The following is a 22,547-nucleotide window of genomic DNA, read 5'->3' on the forward strand; positions in this document are numbered from 1 at the left end:
ATATATGACAAAATTTGATATATACATTTACCCTTTTACTGAACAATCCCACTTCCACTTGCAATTACACAAGACTGGAAACAACTCAAATGTCCACTCAAAGGGCTGACTAAACTATAGTACATGAAAAAGATGGAGCACCTTGAAGCTACAGAAAGAAATGAGTCAATCTCTATATTACTACTATGAAGTGATCTTCAGGATATATTTTTAAGACAAAGAACTAATGTGGCAAAAACTCTACATAATATACTACTGCTTATCTAAGTAAGGAGGGGAATACAAATATATACAGGTGCATATCTGTTTCTAATATAACAAACATATAACAAACAATGGAAGGAATAATCAATTTTTTAAAAATTGTTACTTCCAAAGTGGAAGGAACAGGGGTCGTATATGTTAGACTTATTTGAATGTACCTTGTTTTAAATATTTGACTTTAGAATTATGTGACTACTTCTTACATAATTAAACAAGCATATAATTATAAAAATGAAGTACAAAAAGCAATCCTTAAAAATAAAATTGCTGTATTACTCATCCATTTCTGGTAGGAATGAAAAATGATACAACTACTCTGCAAAATAATTTGACAATTTCTTATAAAACTGAACATGCAACTAATTACCATATGACCAAGCAATTGCACTCTTGGGCACTTATCCCAGAGAAAACAAAACTTAGGTTTACACCAAAACCTGTATACAAATGTTCAGAGCAACTTTATTTGTAATAGCCAAAAAGTGGAAATGACCCAAATGTCCTTCAGAAGGTGAGTGGTTAAACAAACTCTGGTACATATATACCACATAACACTACTTAAAAATAGAAAAAAGTGAAATACTGATATATGCCACAAATTAGCTGGCTTTCCAGGGAATTATGCTCAGTAAAAATAAGCCAATCCCAAAAGGTCACATACTGTGTGATTCCATTTATGTAACATTCTTGGAATGACAGAATTATTGAAATGGAGTATAGATTTAGTGGTTGCCAAAGGTCAGGGATGGGAGGGGTAAGAGGTGGGAGGTAGGTATGGCTAGAAAAGGCAACATGAGGGATCTTTGTGATTGAAATGTTTTGTAGCTTGACTATACCAATGTCAATATTCTGGCTGTGATATTGTATTAACAGTTTTGCAAGATGTTACCACTGGGAGAAACTGAATAAAGGATACGCAGGATCTCTGTATTATTTCACAAATGCATGCAAACCCACATTACTTCAAAAGTTTAATTTTTAAAACATCAAAAATAAAACTAGGGCTTCCCTGGTGGTGCAGGGGTTAAGAATCCGCCTGCCAATGCAGGGTTCGAGCCCTGGTCCCGGAAGATACTACATGCCGTGGAGCAACTAAGCTTGTATGCCACAACTACTAAGCCTGCGCTCTAGAGTCTCTGAGCCACAACTACTGAGCCCGTGTGCTGCAACTACTGAAGCCCGTGTGCCCTAGAGCCCGTGCTCCGCAACAAGAGAAGCCATCGCAATGAGAAGGCCATGCACCGCAACTAAGAGTAGCCCCCGCTCACCGCAACTAGAGAAAGCCCGCACGCAGCAACGAAGACCCAACGCAGCCAAAAATAAGTAAATAAAATAAATAAATTTATTAAAAAAATAAAAAATAAAATAAAACTAATAACCTAAGCCAGAAGTGTGTACCCAGTTGGTGTTATAACCACACAATAAAATTCTTTCAAGAGACTTTAAACACAAAAAATTAACTATACATCCCTGTAGAAAATACCTTACAGGAAAAAAAAGTTCTAAGCTGTTCTACATAATCATATTGTTACAGGTGCTATTGTTGATACTGTTACTCTTGAGACTGTTACATTCTTCTATGGGATTAAGCAGTTGAGCAAATTACATGATACTCTAATTACACTGCTGTATGTGTTGTTGAGAACAAGGATAAAAAGAGACACAGATGGAATACAGAAACAGTTAAATGAAAACCTTGTACAGTTGACCTCTGAACAATGTGAGGGCTGGGGTGCCGAAATGCAGAGTATGTAGTTCTGTAGTATTTACTATTGAAAAAATTCCATGCATAAGTGGACATGCACAGTTCAAACCTATGTTGTTCAAAGGTCAACTGTATTCCTAAATTTAAATTGCTATTATCTGTATAAACTCATGTATTTTATCTTAAAAATAAACAAACAGACAAAACTTACAGTAGACTAGGTTCGTCTACTAAAAAGACCTAGCAACGTTGAGTAGTTCCGGAGGAAGGAGCATTACTAGCTCTCAGATTCTGGTCTTGAAAACCAATTCTGAGCATGGGGCACAGAAGTATAAGATAAGCCCGAGACATCTTGTCGTATTAGATTGCATAAAGCTAGCAAGTACTACTAGGGTATTGTCAAAAGGACTGCAAAGCCAACTCGAAGTGGTTCCCATTGACCAAAAATGGGACAAAATTTGAACATAAATAAGGATAACAGGGGGACTTCCCTGGTGGCACAGTGGTTAAGAATCTGCCTGCCAATGCAGGGGACACGGGTTCGATCCCTGATATGGGAAGATCCCACATGCCATAGAGCAACTAAGCCCATGCGCCACAACTACTGAGCCTGCACTCTAGAGCCTGCAAGCCACAACTACTGAGCTACTGAGCCTGCGCGCCACAACTACTGAGCCCACACACCGCAACTACTGAAGCCCATGTGCTCTAGGGCCCGTATGCCGCAACTACTGAGCCCATGTGCTGCAACTACTGAAGCCTGTGTGCCTAGAGCCCGTGCACTGCAATGAGAAGCCCACGTACTGCAATGAAGAGTAGCCCCTGCTCACCGCAACTAGAGAAAGCCCGCACGCAGCAACGAAGACCCAACACAGCCAAAAAAAAAAAAAGATAATAGGGACTTCCCTGGTAGTACAGTGGATAAGACTCCATGCTCCCAATGCAGGGGGCCCAGGTTCGATCCCTGGTCAGGGAACTAGGTCCCACATGCATGCTGCAACTAAGAGTTTGCATGCCACAACTAAGGAGCCTGCGTGCCACAACTAAGGAGCCGACAAGCCACAACTAAGGAGCTGGCGAGCTGCAACTAAGAAGCCCGTGAGCCACAACTAAGCAGCCTGCGTGCCACAACTAAGGAGCCCACATGCTGCAACTAAGGAGCCCGCCTGCCGCAACTAAGACCCTATGCAACCAAATAAATATTTAAAAAGAAAGGAATAACTGCAACAGACTGATATCCAATATGTTTAAATCCCTGACTTCATAATGACAATTAAAATTCTTTTCATTATTCTAAAAACTGATAAAGGCTACAAATCAACAAGCATTTATCCTGCCTTTCCTCAGTGAAATATACCTTAAGAGAACTGAACAGTTAATATGGGGAAGTTTTCTACATTCTACAGAAATAGTCCAGCTAATAAGTGATAAGCAATAGAATTAACATGTCATTAATTTGCAACCCCTAATAAATTAATGGATCTTAAAAATAACCATCAATGGGTCCCATTCAGATATTAAAAGATGTATCACCTGATAGAACACAGTGTATGAAAGTCTTACCCAAAAAAAAAAAAGGGACCTAAATCTAATCACACACCTATTTACAGAAATATCTATAGAGAGAAATCTGTTAAATCATGATAATGCAATTGGCAAACTCACCAGGATAAACAATTCAGTCCCTTAAAGAAACACACTGCAAAGGAGACTGGGGTAGGTGGGGTAAGGGGTGTAGCTTTAGATTACTAGAGACTTAAAAGAGATGTATAGCAACCAATCAATACTTTAAGAATGGCTGGATGTAATAGATTTTATTGCATGTATCAATATAATAATCGTTTTGTGGTTATAGAGTTTTGTTAAAGAATTCTTTTATAGATACATACTGAAATACACATACACAAATACATACATACTGAAATACATAAGGATACCTATGAATGAAATAATATATTTGGGATTTGCATTAAAACAATATGTGAAGGAGAAAAATACACAGTAATGTAAATGAAAAAAGATTATTGACAATTGTTGAAGCTGGGTGGTGGAAACATGCAGGTTCTGTACACTATCACTTTTATATAGGTTTGAAATGTCCATTAAAAAAGATTTTTTTAAAAAAGCACAAAAAAGAAATGGGAAGAAAACACATTACTGCCAACAGGCAGAATGATAGTATAAGCCCTGCAAAATTCTGTAACTAACGAAATGTCCTTCTAGTAACTTTTTAACATAATTTGCAGTCCACCGAAAAAAAGATGTCATCACTTAAAAAATGCGCTATTATTTTATGCATCATTAAAAACCCTAGAAAATAAACCATGACACGTTATCAATGGAAAGATTCTTCTTGATTTTAGAGATGTCAGAATGGAAAAAGAAAAAAACCCAAAAAACAAACCAAACCATAGAAAGGAAACTTCTTCCATCTTAGATTTGATGAAATACAGTATCCATTAATTGTTTAATCTAGAATTCATGCATAAATTTCTAATAACTAAAGATTACCTCAGTAAAATTACTGGCAATTTTATTGTATGTACAACTTACCTAGGCTGACAACGTTCACAAAGATATGTATCAGGAATATGCTGCCTGTCAATCCCCATGCAGTCAATATGTTGCCAAACACTTTAAAAAGGGAAAAAAAAAAAAAGCAGAACATATAAAATATTATTTAAACCATCCTTAAATTAAGATTTGATATTCCATTTAACTATCAGTTAATAAGTGCCTACTTTGAGTTTAGCAGTGTAAAAGGGAATGTGAAGAATTCATAGAAATATGTCCTCGGGAAGATAAAACTTTGAGATGCAAAAATAAGAGGACAAATATAGGATATTATATATATGATATAAATTTCTAAAGCAAATATAATTTAAAAATGTAAAAGGTATACATTACAAATATTATTAGAAATCACAAACTGGAGATGTCCACAATGCTTGGAATTAATGGGAAAAGAATCCTGGAGAATAATGGACTTGAAGAGAACCTCATTTGGGAAATTAGGAAGAAAAGACCTCATTATAGCAACATTTTCTCAAGTAGACAGATACCGGGAGCAACAGCCAGAAGGCAGTTAATATATCTTAAGAAGAATGTTCATTTTGAGGAACAGAGGGGGATAAAACTGAATTAGTAAAATGCAGTCAGATTATATACACCTGGAATGTCAGGATTTGCGGAGCATTCCTCTAACTGGCAACAGGTAACAACTAGAGGTTGCTTTGATGGTATACAGTGTTAATTCAAAGAAGTTAAGAAACTGGAAGCATAAAAATCAACTAAGAGGCTTTTCCAACATTCCAGATCTAAGTTAAAGAACAGAAAGAACTAGAATGATGGCAGAAAATGAAGTTAAAGAATCCAAGAGTCATTTCATGAAGATAGAGACTAAACCTATTATGAACTCTACTTTTAATGTAATACATGGACCAACTTGAGGCAAATTTCTCAATGCTATTATTTTGCATTTTATTGCCAAGACTTTAATTGGTCTAAAGTTGATATATATGCCTGTTTCTAAAAACAGTCTTAATTATCCCTTATATAATAATGAGCTACTTTTAATATATAGCTACTGAGTTAACTGCTATGATCTTGCTCTTTACTTCTTAACTGAGGATGTTGGGACAAGAACTGGTAGAATGTGAAAGGTAATGGACTATGTATCAAAGATGTAGGGGAAAAAGTTTAAAAGAAAAGCAGAGCACCTGACATGGAGAGTCAGAATAACAAATTAGGTTAAATCTGGGGGCTAAGTAATAATGTCATGCAGACCACAGAAGAAATAAAACTAGAGAATGAATAAATAATCAGAGCTCTAGATGTCAAACTTGAAAGAGATGAGTATGGGCAGTAGGTACATGAAAATATATAGAGGCAATGTAAAACAAGAATAGAGGAAAAAAGATTAAGCCTTGTAGCATACTACAGGTTAAGCAGTAGAAAAGCAGAATAACAAAAAATAAATTCATAACAAATAGAGCAGTTGCTAAAAAGCAAATACCTTGAATAATCCAAAATACATGAACTGGTCCTTCAAGAATTTGTAGATAGGTATAAGTCCTAAGGACTATTTCACTCTTTTCTAATAGATATAATTCTATATTATATATAGATCATTGTAATTAATCAAAACAAAAACACTTTAGATTATGCATTAAAATAAAAATATTATTGTAAAGCAATTATACTCCAGTAAAGATGTTAAAAAAAAAATTGTCCAATGGTATGTAATTTATCACATAAGACAAAATCAGCAATGAGAAAGCTATTTTATATGATTGGTTAAAATATGAATTCAGATTTGCTAATAAGTAGCTAATTAAAAAATAATGAGAAAAACAAGTTATCAGAGAAGTTATTTTCTTAGTTTTTAAATTCACCTCCTGAATAAGCTCACTGAGGTGATTGCTTATGGTAATAGTATGTACCATAAGTTTATTTTTAAATTTGAGAAAGCATCACGATATATTTTTATTATTAAAATTAACTCAAAGCATTAATATTACAACTTCCCATAAAAATAACATCAAATTTCACATTCCACTTAAGACTAATTTTCCCCCTTTTTGGCAAAGGTAAATCAACTTTTTCATATATAACCTAACTGCATGTTTATATCAATAACATCCCACTCCTAATCACCTAACTTAATAGATGGGAACAAGATTACAAATAATGCAAAGTAATTTCTATGTGGCTCAACAATGCATTTTTACACTCACATTCAAATATGAGTACTATTTCAAATAAAATGATGAAGCTATGCCTTAAGACCAGATCCAGGACATTCTGTAAACTATCAAACTTTCTTATCCTCTACAGTACATTGCTTAAATGTTCTCTGCTTCCCAGCCTATGCAGGGGACGGACTCAGTAACTTTCAGGTTGAAATCCTACTGTTCCCTCTCCATCCTCCCCAACTCCCTCCCACCAGGAAAAAAAAAAAAAAAGAAAGAAAACAAAACCCCACTTTCTCTCCCAATCACACCTTCTCTAGGGGAGGAGGCCTTTCTTGGTGGTTGAACCAGGGTTGGGGGAGGGGAGACTGTGGTTCTGGTTCAAGGAGACTCCAGAGTGCTGCAAGGTTCAAGTCAAAAGGAGGTGAGAGAGTCAGGTCAAACAAACATCAATCAAAATGTATAATTCCCCCAAACTGGAAAATCACAGTTGACTATACAGCACAAATAATTCCAAAGGAAATACACAGGACTCAATTCTCCTCTCATTTCTGTCTTGTCTACTTTATGTAGTTGTATTACTACCGAATGAGTAAAAAGAGAGATGTGATTCTGTATGAATAAAGTTCAGAACTGATTGCCTATTACTCAATTAACAACGAGGATTTCTAAGAAAAACTCTAGGATAGCTTTTTTCCCATAGGGGCTTTTCCTAGGAGCAAAACACACTGCACTGACAGTAGCAAAAGTATCACTTAAAAAATGCATTTATCAATTCCTTCAAAAGTCACTTTATTTTTTCCAACATTAACAATCACAAAGGTTAGCAGCATTCAAGAAAAATAAGCAAATGGCATGAAACATTTTACCTGCATTTGTCACAACAGATCATGTATCCATCATCATGTGTAAAACCACATATGCACCTGGTTACATCAGTACCATAACTTCCATCCTCAGATGTGCTGATTGTAGTAGCACTGGAAGTTTCATCAAAATTAGGAGTGGTAAATATGCCTACTTCATTTTTGCTAATAAGAACTGATGGAGGAGGGGAAGCCGGAGGTGTTGGAGGAGGACGAGCACCATAATTATGGTCCTGGAGAATTAATCACAAATACAGCACAATGTAATTTCAATAACAATACAAACTAAGCAACTTAAGTAAAATTCAATCCTTAATTTAAATATTTGAGAGAGATGAAATTGGCCCACTTCTTCTTTAATACCTTTAAAATAATGACTTGGTGAAACTAGATATAGAACCTTGGTCACCTTCACAATGCAAGATGTGAGAATAATGGTTAAAAAAAAAAAAACTCAGGAAACTGGAAGCTAAAGAATAACAAAAACAATTACAGAAGACATATTATCACTATAAAGTATACAGTAGGGATTTTTAAAGTTTTGGCAACATTGAATAAGTTAGCTTAGACAAGCTTTCATTTTCTCAGCTATGAAATGGGGATGAAAATTATACCTATCTTATGAGGTTGTTTTTGAAGATTAAATTAGATAATATATGCAAAAATGCTTAGCACAGAGCCTGACATATAAGTGCTAAATAAATGGTAACTATATAATCACTATATAATTTAGAATCAACAGTAGATAGTACAATTCTATCTACAGTCTTTTTATAGAGAAGGTAAAGAATTATAATACTAAACTATTAATAGCATAAAAAAACCAAATAATAATAATATAAAAACTTTTAGGGAATTCCTCTTACAGAATTTTAATCCCTTGAATAAATATAATTAGATCAATGAAAAAACTAAACTACGAATTACATACCTAATTGTTTAGATAGTATAAAACAAGTCTGTTTTTTAAATATTCAGTTTTAGGCACAATACCACACACATCAACTTTCAATCTCTAGATATAAAAAATATACATAGATTTATATAGAGATATAAAACATACCCTTCCAGAGAAATGTTTGACACTTACCGCATAGGGCAGACCAATGTAACTGTGTGAATGATGCGAGCTGCTGGTATATAACTGGTGGGGATAACTGTTGGATTTCTCAACTACCACAGGGCTAGCTTCTACAGATTCTGGTCTGGAGGGAAAAAAGTTGCATCAAAGAGAATTCCATAGATTTTTTTCCTTTCAATCTATTTAAAATTATAAGCACTTATTTTATTGGCTATCAAATAAAATGTCTTTAAAATGTCTAAAACAAAGACACCCTGTGGATATGATATATCCTATATAGAGTCTGCGTCCTTAAAAAAAACTTTTAATTAAGTACAATAAATGTCCCCCCTTCAAGTTCAGATATAGTTTCCCTATCATTAAAAAAAATTAGTAGAGATTAAACATTACTTAATATACTCAGTGGCACTGGGGACACTATGCACAGGATGGAGAAAAGTGGTAGAAATAATTTAAACAAGACTAAGGACATACTGAATCCATATGGACCCCAATTTGAATGTGAGGTATACATTTCAATGTCAAAGCTTCATGTATGTGTTAGTGTGTCAAGGTATAACAAAACCTTGGAAATATCAGAAAAGCTAAGGAACAGGAAACCTCACAATGAATCAAGGTTTGCTTATGAAAAAACTGTAACTAGCAGCCTATGGTAGTGTAAGATCAGCAGTTCTGGCCTGATAATGGCCAAATGATGATGACCTGACCAACCACTGATACAACTGAGAGTAACAACTCACCGCTGTGGTTGACTTATAAATTCCCTGGCCTAGCATTTTACATTCATCACTTCCCCAAATTCTTCACTTGTATCAATCCTCCTGAGCCCTAGCCTGATAATTCCTATTGATCAATGTGGTAGTGAACCTACTTCTGAGGGCACTTCACACTGAAATTAATTGCTCCCTTGCACACACACAACATGACTCATTTCTGTGCCTTTATTCTTACCAAAGCCACCCTTTGAGATGATTTTTTCATAACCCTTATGCTACCTCTTATTCAAAACCTTCCCTTAGAATTTAGTACTACTTGCACTCTTCATGGTTTAAGGCTTCTTAATGCAGTTACAATCTAATTGGTCAAATTTCTATTGTCAATTACTTCTTGATATACTGCCCCCCTTCACTCATCCCCTGCACAAAGCCTCAATTTTGCTCTAAGTGACTGCTGCTTGGGATCCAGTGTGCTAAAATCAGTAGAGAGAGGAGGCACAAACTGAGGTCAAGTGGTTCTGAAGGAGATTACAAAAGAGAAGTGTGCAAAATGTTCTGAATATTTAGAAAACCAGTACTCACCTATTATCTATGTTATGTTAAAACTTTACTTGCTTAGGGCTTCCCTGGTGGCGCAGTGGTTGAGAGTCTGCCTGCCAATGCAGGGGACACGGGTTCGAGCCCTGGTCTGGGAAGATCCCACAGGCCGCGGAGCAGCTGGGCCCGTGAGCCACAATTACTGGCCTGGAGCCTGTGCTCCACAACAAGAGAGGCCGCGATAGTGAGAGGCCCGCGCACCGCGATGAAGAGTGGCCCCCGCTTGCCACAACTAGAGAAAGCCCTCGCACAGAAACGAAAGGCCCAACACAGCCATAAATAAATAAATAAACAAACAAAAAAATAAAAAAAAATAATTTTACTTGCTTAATCTTTTAAAAAAAAATGTTTCTTAATTCCAAAATTAATACATGCTCATTGTACAAACTTTAAAACAGAAGTACATAAGAAAGTGAACGATCATGTCTTCATCCAAACCTGACACACCCATGTTAAGATGCCATGTATCCCCCTCTAAATTTGTCTATCCATAAATACATCTAACAGTCGTTTTTTTTAAAAAAATGAGAATGTACAATATGTATTCACAATTTGCTTTTTCAATCTTTCAGTGTCAACACATATCTACCTTATTTTTGGTAATAACTGATTATTTCATTATATGAATGTACCATAGTTTATTTAACAAATTCCCTTTTGGTAGATGTTTAAATTGTTTCTATTTTTCAGGGTTAAAGGTATCACTGAAATTGTACACCCTTCTATACACTGTTTTCTGCTTACATGGCAACATTTCTACAACATGGATTCCTGAAGGCAGAAATGCTGAACAAAAGGGTAAATGCACATAAAATCAATACATACTGCCAAACTACCTTTGATTACAATATTGATTCCTGTAAAATTCTTTTAAAAATACATAGAGAGAAGAAATGGGGTGGGGTTTTAGCAATTCCTGACCTGTTATTAAAGCAAGATGTAGGAACTGTGGCCATTATAGAAAGATTCACTCTTAGGAATTTAGAGTGTGGCAAGAATTTTGTATTTTGGAGTAGATAATGGTTGGCAATTAAAAAAATAAGACTTTCAGTGCAAATATAGATAAATTCAAGCATGTAAACAAGCCACAAATCCTTTGCATAACCTCATGATTCAAATTAAAGCTATACAGCACTATTCACAATAGCCAAGACACAGAAACAACCTAAATGTCCACCAACAGATGAACAGATAAATAAGATGTGGAACATATATACAATGGAATACTACTCAGCCATAAAAAAAGAACAAAATAATGCCATTTGTAGCAACTTGGATGTAACTAGAGATTATCATACTATGTGAAGTAAGTCAGAAAGAGAAAGACAAATACCGTATGATATCACTTATATGTGGAATTTAAAATATGGCACAAATGAACCTTTCTACAAAACAGAAACAGACTCACAGACATAGAGAACAGACTTGTGGTTGCCAAGGGGGAGGGGGGAGGGAGAGGGATGGACTGAAAGTTTGGGGTTAGTAGATGAAAACTATTACATTTAGAATGGATAAACAACATGGTCCTACTGCATAGGACAGGAAACTATATCTAATCTCCTAGGATAAACCATAATGGAAAAGAATATAAAAAAGAATGTATATATGTGTATAACTGAGTCACTTTGCTGTACAGCAGAAATTAGCACCACACTGTAAATCAACTATACTTTAATAATAAAAAATAAAAACTTAAAGTTGTAAATACTAACAAGTTGGCAACGCAAGAAGGCAGAAATACTTCATCAAGATCCTCATTTCTAATGCTGCTACTTAATAAAAGTAATTTTAAAAAGAAGGTAACAATTGTTAAAAAAAAAAAAAAAAAAGGGTTGACATATTTTAAGGATTTTTCCAAACTGTAAGATAGTATTAAAAAGAAAGACAAAAAAAGACAAAAAAACAAACAAAAAAAAAGGACACGACATCCTTAGAAATGTTCCCTAAGAAGTCCCATGGTGCTAAACATCCTCAAAACACACAGTGAATCTGAAAACAACTTTGTGACAAATATCAAAAGTCAAACATCCTTTAGATCCAGTAACCCCATTTTTGGAAATTTATCCTAAGAAAGTAATTCCCACTAAATAACGACCTGCAGAATTGAGATGTTCTTTGTAATACTATTCATAAAACTAGATATAAGACTAGAAATCATTTAAATGTCCAATCAATAGATAATGATTAAATCTGAGCAACCTACCATATTTACATATAGACAATAGCACAGCAAGAACTCATGGTAACAAAAATCACTATATTATGGTTACAGGAGTTTTCCTCAAAATCTCCTGTAATGTTACCATAAAGCTTTAGTAAATTTTGAACTGCAGGGCTAAAGAGATAACATGCAATAATAAGTTTTTGTGTAAATAGTTGCTTCAGGGCTCTGTTTAGCCAATTTATATTGTCACATAAATGCCAAGTTAATACACAGGTATAACATTTACCATCGAGAAACTACATTAGTATAATATTTTTATAAATAATTACGTATCAAAACATTAACCATGGTGGTGTTCATCCTGCAGACAAATAAGATTTCACTTACATAACTGTGATGTCACTTTTCAGAGAGAGTGTGATTATTTGTATTCATTCATATATTGTTTTGTATGTGTTCTTAAATCACTGAAACATTGATCATTGTCAAAAAGATGATCTTTATCCATGTGAAACTTCCTAAAGGATAATCATTCTCTAGTTTGGGAATTCAAAATGTCCACAATGTTTAAAAAAAAAAAACAAAAACAGGTAAAGTATTCCTAATGTATAAGCAATAAGATATGGTCAAATGATCAATATGACCTGAATTATAGTTTTCAAAACTTTGAATTCTGTTTCCCATAGGTAGAGAAACTCAAATGCAGAAAAAGATATTATAATAAGCAACTGGCTCTAAAACTGAAATAAGAAGTGTGCTCTCTTATTAACTAAGTCAATACTGACTGCTTCTTTTAGAAGTTCTCTAAAAGCTAATAAATGCAGAAGGAATGATCAAATTAGAAAAATTACCAATCTGCTACCTTCGAGAGATAATGGATTTCGGCAACAGATAACCATGGATGCTAAAACCTTGAAAGTTTAAAGATGATGGACAGATAAGGCTGACAACACCTGAACTTCTTGATCATTCTTAACATCACTGGAAGTTAGACAACTAAGTTTTTATGTGCTTCTTCTAATATTATGCAATAGAAAATATAAAGTCCCACATAAAAAGTCTAATGCTGAAAAAGAAATATGAAAGAAGAGAGAGGGAAGAAAAAAAAAATCTGAAGCTAATCACATCTCTTTATCTAAATATCAGTTTATCAGAAATATGGGGAAAGTGGAATATTACATGATGCCAAAAGGAAGAAAAGAGCCAAATACAGAATACTGAAACTTCTGTAGGCCAAATGATCCAGTTTCTTATATAGTATGAGGAAAAACACAATTTAAAGGGTTGTTCCAGATAAAAAAATGATTCAAGAGACATTTCAATCAAATACAATGTGTGGATCTTGTCTGGAGCCAATCTGAACACGCCAATTACAGAAAGACAGTTTTGAGACAAGTGAAAGAAATCTGAAGATGAACTTGGTATTATATATTAAGGAAGTATTAATTTTGCTATATGAGATAATAGTATTGTGGTTTTAAAAAAAAGTCCTTCTGTGTTAGTGATACATACTGAAGTATACATAGTTAAACTGATGTGGGGATATGCTTTAAAAATCTTCAAAACTATGGGATACATGAAACAAGACTGGCAAAACTTTGAATACTGCTGAAGCTGAGTAATGGCCACCTGAGGTTATTATACTATTCTCCCTACTACTGTACATATTTTTGTATTTCCCTACTAAAAAGGTTTTTCTTTTTTTTTTGAAGTTCCCCAAGCCTTTTATCTTACATATACTGTCCTATATAAAATAGGTAACTATAAGAATGGTATACTTCCTCCCAACTCAGGAAGACGTCCTCGCCATCTATTTCTAAGCCTCTATCTGGGGAATCTCTCTTAACCCTTACTTCTTAATTTCAACACAGTCCTCAAGACTCACTTCAGGTACTCCTTAAGGAGCACTTTTGTGACTGCTTCAACTCATAATTTTATAAATCCTACAGATTCCTATAGCACTTATTTGCTATACTGTTAATTTATTACTTTTCATGTAATATTTTCATATGCTGTCAACCATCTTCCCATATGCATTTATTATTTTCTCTCCCAAACTCCATCAAAATTAACAAGTTTTATCCAGTAGGAAGAACATGGAATTGGGACTTACACGTCTAATGCTGGCCATTAAATGGGTACAGGTACAGTATGCACCTTCCTGAACCTGAGTTTTTTATTTGTAAAGTGGGGATAAAATTACCTGCTTCACCCTGTCCCCAGAAATATGGATGAAACTCAAATGACACAGAGGATGTGAAAATGTATTTTTCTCAACTGTAGTGTATTATAAATATGTAACATACTCATGTATTCAGAAATGCCTCTCAATCTAACTATGAATATTCAGTCTGAAGTTGCTTTTAAATTATTTTAAAACCTTAAATCCACAATAATTCAATTGCAGTAAAGTTCTAAGTGTAAGTTTAACTAGACCTATTTTAAATAAATCACTAAATTTGCAAGGTATCAAAACCTTACTGATATTTAAATCACTTAGTAAATATTTATTGAGCTCTAAATATGTGCTAAAGTCCTTATAAAGTTTATTTTTATTTATTTAATAAATTTATTTATTTTATTTTTATTTTTGGCTGTGTTGGGTCTTTGCTGCTGCTCGCAGGCTTTCTCTACTTGCTGCGAGCGGGGGCTACTCTTCGTCACGGTGCGCGGGCTTCTCATTGCGGTGGCTTCTCTTGTTGCGGAGCACGGGCTCTAGGCGCGTGGGCTTCAGTAGTTGCAGCACGCGGGCTCTGTAGTTGTGGCTCGCGGGCTCTAGAGCACAGGCTCAGTAGTTGTGGCGCACAGGCTTACCTGCTCCGCAGAATGTGGGATCTTCCCGGACCAGGGATCGAACACAGGTCCCTTCATTGGCAGGCGGATTCTTAATCACTGCGCCACCAGGGAAGCCCCATAAAGTTTATTTTTAAAGTACAGTCCCATAACTCCCTAAATTAGATTGAAATAAGTGCCTTTGCTATCCTTTTGTAAAGCAGATTTTTAATACATATTTTCTTAGAGTTGAGTCCATATACACCACAGTTTTTTACATAGCAAAAGACTAAACTTTATACCAAGAAATGTAATTAGTAATCATGAACATGTAATATTGATATAATAAAGTTTTAAAATTCTAGGTTGGTGATTCAGAACATTAACCAGCAAAATGTTTTATTCCTACACTGTGTGTGTGTGTGTGTGTGTATATATATATATATACACACACACACACACACATACACATACGTATTACTAATCTAACATGAACACACAAAGCAATATACATACATCACTTTTCCATACTTACTTTCCTTATCTCTTTTAATGACATTATACGCTCCAGGAGGCAAGGACCAATTACTATAGTAAAGGTTATTTACCACAAACAAAATAGGAAATAGAAAATGGTGTAACAACAGAATGAGATTAATGTTCTAGTTTTAATTCCAATCACTGCTTAAAACATTCCTAATTTCAACACAAAAGCTAATAAGCAAGGAATCACTATCACTGGCAGCAGAGATTTTTTAAATGTTTAGACTGTTTTAAAATGAATATTTCTAAAGTTTTTGGTTTAAAAGGTTTTTAAAAGGGCTATATAGAGGTATGTTAAGCCTTAAGCATGTCAATGAAAAATGAAGCTAATTTTCGTGGAATACTTAATATACATATGTAAGGTTTATGTAGATTAACACAATCTGATATAATATATTAGATACATTTTTCACACAATCTAATATCCAACATGTTGGGACTTCCCTGGCAATCCAGTGGTTAAGACTCCGTGCTTCCAATGCAGGGAGTGCAGGTTCAATTCCTGGTCAAGGAACTAAGATACCATATGCCACAGGGCACGGCCATAAAAAAAAAAAAAGAAAAGAATATCCAACATGTTAAACCAAGGAGCAGTATATGAGCTCCTTAAAGAGAAGTGACTATTTTATTCAAAAATTTTGTACGGGAATACTTTATTTTATTCCTCTCTTTAAAACTCTTAAAGGCACCCCCTAGTTTTTATGTTTTATGTTAAGTGACTAAGAACCTATCCATACAGATAGGTTCACTCCTACCTCCACTGAACTCTCATGTTTCTCAATACACAGGTCTCAAACTTATGAACAATCTTCACATAACATGCCCCTTAAGCCCTGGTGATCATTTATGTTTCCTCAGATCCATTTATTTCTTCAATAATATGTGGCAGACAGAAAGGCAGGGTACGACAGCCATGAGTATAATATACCCTGTACAAAGAGATGATAATCTCATGATGATCATCACTTTGCTGGACTCTCTTGACATAGTTTACTATACAAAGTCAAGAAATGATCTTATCTTAGTATTGATATTTCTGTCCCTGCTTATAGTGAAGCATCTGCCATTTTCTGCTGACTCACAGTCTTCTCAAATCTATATCTTATCACCATTAACATAAGCTTTCAGTACATGAAAGAATGAATCTGGAGATGCATTATACAGTCCCTATTCCAAAGAAGTCATATAGACATTAAAACAGAGCAACCCTAATAATGCTGGAGGAGGACACCACAGTTTAGGCCACTCCATCCAGAAAGTTTATTCCTATACTTTGTTTCCATCTATGATAAATAGATGATAAATCTATTGATCTATAGATCTACAGAATTACAGATCTACTGATCTATAAATCTATGATAAATCCCACTTATAGAATTTTTCTGGGTTTTTCTTGTGTGTATTTACCTTACAATCAAAGGAGCACACAAACTGTAATTCAACAAATAGTTCTATGATGATGTTCAATACGTAAAGTAACTTGTTAGATTCTAGACAGGATAGAAAGATATATAAAACCTACTCACACCCCTCTCCTCAGTTTCCGATCGTGGAAGGAATGGCAGGGTTAGCAAAAAGAGACAGGTATACAAAAACCCCCATACAAGGCAAAAATAGGGTAATGCCCTAAGAAAGGTATGGGTAAATGCTTAAAAAAAACTCTTTCCTCTTATGCATGAGACCTTGATCTTTCATCAACTTTCTGCCTCTGTTCCCCTGCAAACCTGATAGCTAATTTGCTATACTGCTAGGTACATTAATAAAAATGATCCTTGGTTGGTAAATTAATTGTATCTGGACTGGGAAAATTATAAATACTTGATAAGGATGCCACAAATGTGAACTTCCCCAAGATGCAGTGACTCCTGGAAGTTCTGCCTATGCTTGTTACAAGAAATATTGGCTTATGAGGTGCATGGGGCTTCTAAATTAGGGAACACCTTCACATCTGCCCAATGTGGATCTTAACTTCTTGTCCCTGACCAGTCACCTGAGAACCCAAGAAAATAACTCCTGGATGGCTGACTGTACTCTTTCATAGACTCACACAGAGAGGAACACTTGATGCTAACCTCTGATAAGCTATGGCTCCTATCCTATTTACCATGTAGACTAATGCCAAGTATGGCGTACTATAGTCTTTTAAGTCTGAATGTTTAGTTGAACCTAAAAAGACCTCCTTGTAGGAGTTGCAAAAGGTCAACGTTCTAGGCTCCAGATTCTGCAGGGTTCAAGAGAAGGACATGTCTACCTGAGTAACAGGAAAGATAAGGAGTGACATCATGAGGTTTCATTAGATGTGAGAATGCTTCTGAGAGATATGCAGGAATTTCAACATTTGAATGTTAAACGAGGTAGATCTTCTATTGAAAAAATTTAATTTTAAAAAAAGCAGTAATGATGGAGAAAGACGATATCTCATGCATATGCAAAAGGTAGGAAAAATGGCCTGTAGACTCTTTAAGGAGTATGGACAGGTCAGTTAGACTTCAAGACAGTGTTTATTTATTTAGCTGAAATTTTATTTTCTCAAAATTAAATACACAAATCCCCATAATAGAAGGAGGGGGATTTTTCTTTGTAGATTTGGATTTAGAAAAAGATTACATTAAACTAGATCTTTAAGTGATCTGTGTACCAACACCATTGAACACAAATTCAAGCCCTTGCACTGAAATCTCATGGCAATATTTGGTATTAAGTGGTAGTCAACCAGAATGATTCTAAACATACTCTTTTTTCCTAGCTCAAAATTAATATAGCAAAAATAAATAAATAAATAAAAAATAAAAATTAATATAGCAAAATTTTAAAATTTCAGAGAGCTCACAGAGCTCCCTAGGGATTACAACCACAGACCTCAGTTTGAATAGCACTGATTAAACAAATACTGAGGGCCTAATGTTTGCCAGGGACTATGAGAGTTATAAAGATAAGACATTGTCTCTGCCTTCAAGGAACTTATGATAATACAGTTTTCACTCACTCAATAAACATCTGAGCACACACTAAGTAGAAGAGACTGAGATGCTGGAAATCAAAAAATAAAGAAGTAACAGCGGCCCTTCTCAAGAAACTGATGTATGGGAAAGACAAACAAGTACATCTATGATTACAATAGTGCCAAAAGAGGCACACACAGGGGCCATTCATAATAATTCATAATAGTTTAAGTAAGTTTTAAAGAATAAGTTAACAAGCCCAAGAAATAGAGGTGGAAGAGATGGAGAAGATGTTCCAGACAGAAGGCACACATGGAGTCAGAGATATCAACAGCAAGAAGTGTTTAAGCATGTTTCTCTAAGCATGATCAACAGACCACCAGCATCACACTCATCAGTAGTGCATGTTACAATTTCTTACAACTCTACTTAACCAAATGAATCAAAAATTTTAAAGGTCAGGCTCACAAATCTATATTGTAATAAGCACCTCAATCTACATTCACTGTAGTTTAGGAAGCACAGATTAAAAAGAACTGCTAAAATTCAGAGCAGAAAGAGTTAAAGGTATAGAGAAGGGGCCAGAGATGAGGGCAGATAAGTCAGGCAAGGAACAGTTCAAGAAGTACCTTGGGTATCCAGCTAAGGAATATGATCTTTATCCTGAAAAACTACACAGAGCCACTAATGGTTTGTTTCTCCCACAGGAAAGATCAGAGCAGCAGCATGGCAAAATAAAGCTGAGGGCTTCAAATGTGAGGTTGAGCAATCTGTGAATAATTCTCCCAGATTCAGTAGGTTTAGAAGCTCTGAACCTGATGAGAACATGTAAAAAGTGCTACCTCTCCAAGAGTGTTACCTCTCCAAGGTAACTGATAAGTTACCTTTGCTCAGTTCTTTGCTTCACTGAAAAACATGTAGTACCCTGTCTAGTTTCAAAGTGATCCTCATGAGTGTAAGGTGCCCAGGGTCCAAACTGGTAACCTTTTTATTGAAGAAAGGGATATGAAACTATGCAACTTGCTATTATAACTAATAATTCTGCAATTTTATTCTTGAATTCCTTCAATACTAAGTACAGGACCAACCCACCTTGATGATTTACCTACATTAATTTTTTGTTAGGTACAGAACACAGCACATTAACCACTGTTAGATTCATTTGAAACTTAGCTACTTTCAATGACAATGTGGAAATAAATGACTTTAAAATATTTTATTACTGAAAGAAGACTTAACTCTTGATAATCCCTGGATCTATCAATTACACCACCAACAAGAAGTTTCCATTAATTCTCTAGCAGGCTTCCTTCTTATAATGTGCTTTAAAATCTTACTAAACTTGGTGTCATTTGCCAAATACACATCAAATTATCTTTTCATCCACTTAATTTCTATTTGTTACATGTCATGCCAAACTTCTTTGAGTCGACCTTTCCGTTTAAGACAGCTCTGAATTCTGAAAGAAACTTTTCACTTGGCTGTTTCACCACACAAAGCCTGAGTCAGCTTCAAGGGCCTGTTTTTGATCTATAGCACATTACTAACGAGCTTCCAAAACGAGACCTTTACATAGACTCTAAAGTTGAGAAAATACAATTATATTTTAAACTCCTCCTCTTAACCATATGATCTGGGAATTTAAACCTTCCTCGGTTAAAGACAATATGATTAAAAATTTCCTAGTTAAAATACCATCACTGGTTAAAAATCTTATACTGGAGAACTTTATATCCTTCCTACTTCTATTGATACATTCTGTCCTAATATTTTCTATCATGGTGAGTACTCAGTCACTCAAATAATGTAGTAAATTTCAATTTCCCTCTTGTCACTATTTTAATTCTGCTAGTTTCCTAATGCCTTTTAGTATTTTCCACCTTCCTGAAATAGGCACTAACCAGAACTGTTACTTTAAAGAACTACAGCATTCAACTCATTGAAATCACACTAGCTGTTTAAGACTTTTTTTTTTTTTTTTTAACATATAAGGGACATTTTGTTCAGTTCTATAGTCCTGTATATCTATCTACCACGAAGAGGCTGTAAAAAAACTTGTAGCTTTAGTTCTACCTCTCCTAAACAAATGAAATAGAATTAGCTAAGATATGAGCATTCAACAATCATTTGTGTATAATAAGCTTTGGGGTTAACCAAGAGACCTTCAAGCCATATGATTCACGACTTACTACTGTCTGCTTCCAAACTTTTTCATCCTCCCAGACGCTTTGTACTCATTAAACCTCTTACCTCCTCCAGGCCCAAGCACCTGGTAACCTCTATTTTACTGTCTGTCTCTATTTGCCCATTCTAGACACTTTATATAAATGGAATTATAAAATATTTATCCTTTTGTATCTGGCTTACTTAGTGTAATGTGTTCAGGGTTCATCCATTTGTAGCATGTTTCAGAATTCTGTTCCTTTTATGGCTGAATAATATTCCACTGTATAGATGTACCACATTTTGTTTATCCATTCATCTGTTGATGGACACTTGGGATGCTTCCACCTTTTGGCTATTATGAGTAATGCTGTTATGAATATTGGTATTCAAGTACCTGTTCTGAGCCCTTGATTTCAGTTCTTTTGGGTATATACTTAGGAGTAGAATTCCTGGGTCATAAGGTAATTCTATGTTTAACATTTTGAGAAACCACCAAACTGTTTTCCATCTGGTTTTCTTTCCATGCCTTAATCTCCTTTTTAAATGTTTCTTCTCCTGTTTCTTAAATATTTTTGTTTTCTAGGTGTCTGTACTTTGTAAACTGTACTGGAGGTTTAATCCACTAGTACTGTAGCTTTCACCATTTCCTAAGTGTTCATGACTTCCAAATCAGCCTTAACCTAATTCTATCTCATTAGCTCCACCCAAATAGCTCTCCACATTACTAGACCTCTTAATTTAGATGTGTCATGACTATAAAGTACATGTTTGTTGTAGAAAATCCTTTCTCACGTCCCAGATTTTGGAATTTAAACTTAAATTTAGAGCTGGGGCTAGCAAACCTTTTCTGTAAAGGACCAGAAAGTAAATATATTTTAAGGCTTGGAACAACATGGTTTCTGTTGCAACTACTCAGCTCTATTGTACCTGGAAAGCCAGAAAACATATGTAAATAATTGGGCATGACTTTTTTTTAATAAATTTATTTATTTTTTATTTATTTTTGCCTGCGATGGGTCTTTGTTGCGTGCGGGCTTTCTCTAGTTGCAGTGAGCGGGGGCTACTCTTTGTTGCGGTGTGCGGGCTTCTCATAGCAGTGGCTTCTCTTGTTGCACAGCACAGGCTCTAGGCATGCGGGCTTCAGTAGTTGTGGTGAGTGGGCTCAGTAGATGTGGCCTGTGGGCTCTAGAGCGCAGGCTAAGTAGTTGTGGCACATGGGCTTAGTTGCTCCACAGCATATGGGATCTTCCCAGACCAGGGCTCGAACTCGTGTCCCCTGCATTGGCAGGCGGATTCTTAACCACTGCGCCACCAGGGAAGTCCATGACTGAGTTTTGTTTGTTTGTTTATTGATGACTGCATTGGGTCTTTGTTGCTGCACGCAGGCTTCTCATTGCGGTGGCTTCTCTTGTGGCGGAGCACAGCCTCCAGGCACACGGGCTTCAGTAGTTGTGGCTCGCTGGCTTCAGTAGTTGTGGTTCGCGGGCTCTAGAGCGCAGGCTCAGTAGTTGTGGTGCACGGGCTTAGCTGCTCTGCGGCATGTGGGATCTTCCCGGATGAGGGATCGAACCCGTGTCCCCTGCATTGGCAGGCGGATTCTTAACCACTGAGCCACCAGGGAAGCCCCATGACTGAGTTTTAATAAAACTTAATTCATAAAAGTCAGGCAGCAGGCTGGATTTGGCTCAGGGATCCTAGTTTGCCAACTGCTTGTTTAGAGAGCGCAAATTCTGGGAAAGAATTGACTGTAATAAAGAGTACCCTTTTTCTCTAATTTCAATGGCTTAAGCAAGTACTACTAGTTCAGTGGTATAACTTTCTTTGAAAATGTAACAAGAACTCAATAGGAATTTCTTATTAATTTATTAGTAAATATTTATTGAGGGTTTATTATATACCAGCTACTGTTTTAGGTACTGGGAGCACAACTCCATTATCTAAAATCTTGTATTTATATTCAAATTCTGTTTTTCTCTTGTAAAATGGAAAAATGTTTTTTATTTTATTAATGTTTTATTAATGTTTTTATTACAGTCCTAT

At 35.4% G+C, this 22,547-nt stretch overlaps 1 protein-coding gene across 5 annotated transcripts in view; it reads right to left on the minus strand.

Annotated features, from left to right (window-relative positions):
* KMT2E (lysine methyltransferase 2E (inactive)) overlaps positions 1 to 22,547 on the minus strand; it is a 100,154-nt gene that overhangs the window by 45,225 nt on the left and 32,382 nt on the right. For 4 of the 5 annotated variants that reach the window (XM_082399697.1, XM_082399699.1, XM_082399698.1 and 1 more), the window contains 3 exons: positions 8,617 to 8,731; positions 7,530 to 7,759; positions 4,523 to 4,603 (listed from right to left, as the gene is read on the minus strand). In XM_082399697.1, coding sequence (XP_082255823.1) covers positions 4,523 to 4,603; positions 7,530 to 7,759; positions 8,617 to 8,731 — 426 coding nt within the window. Of the gene's footprint in view, positions 1 to 4,522; positions 4,604 to 6,971; positions 7,061 to 7,529; positions 7,760 to 8,616; positions 8,732 to 22,547 lie in introns of those variants that run through there. The other variant, XM_082399700.1, reaches the window with a different exon arrangement.

Source organism: Balaenoptera borealis (assembly GCF_965194805.1).
Source record: "Balaenoptera borealis genome assembly, chromosome: 7".
Taxonomy (NCBI): domain Eukaryota; kingdom Metazoa; phylum Chordata; class Mammalia; order Artiodactyla; family Balaenopteridae; genus Balaenoptera; species Balaenoptera borealis.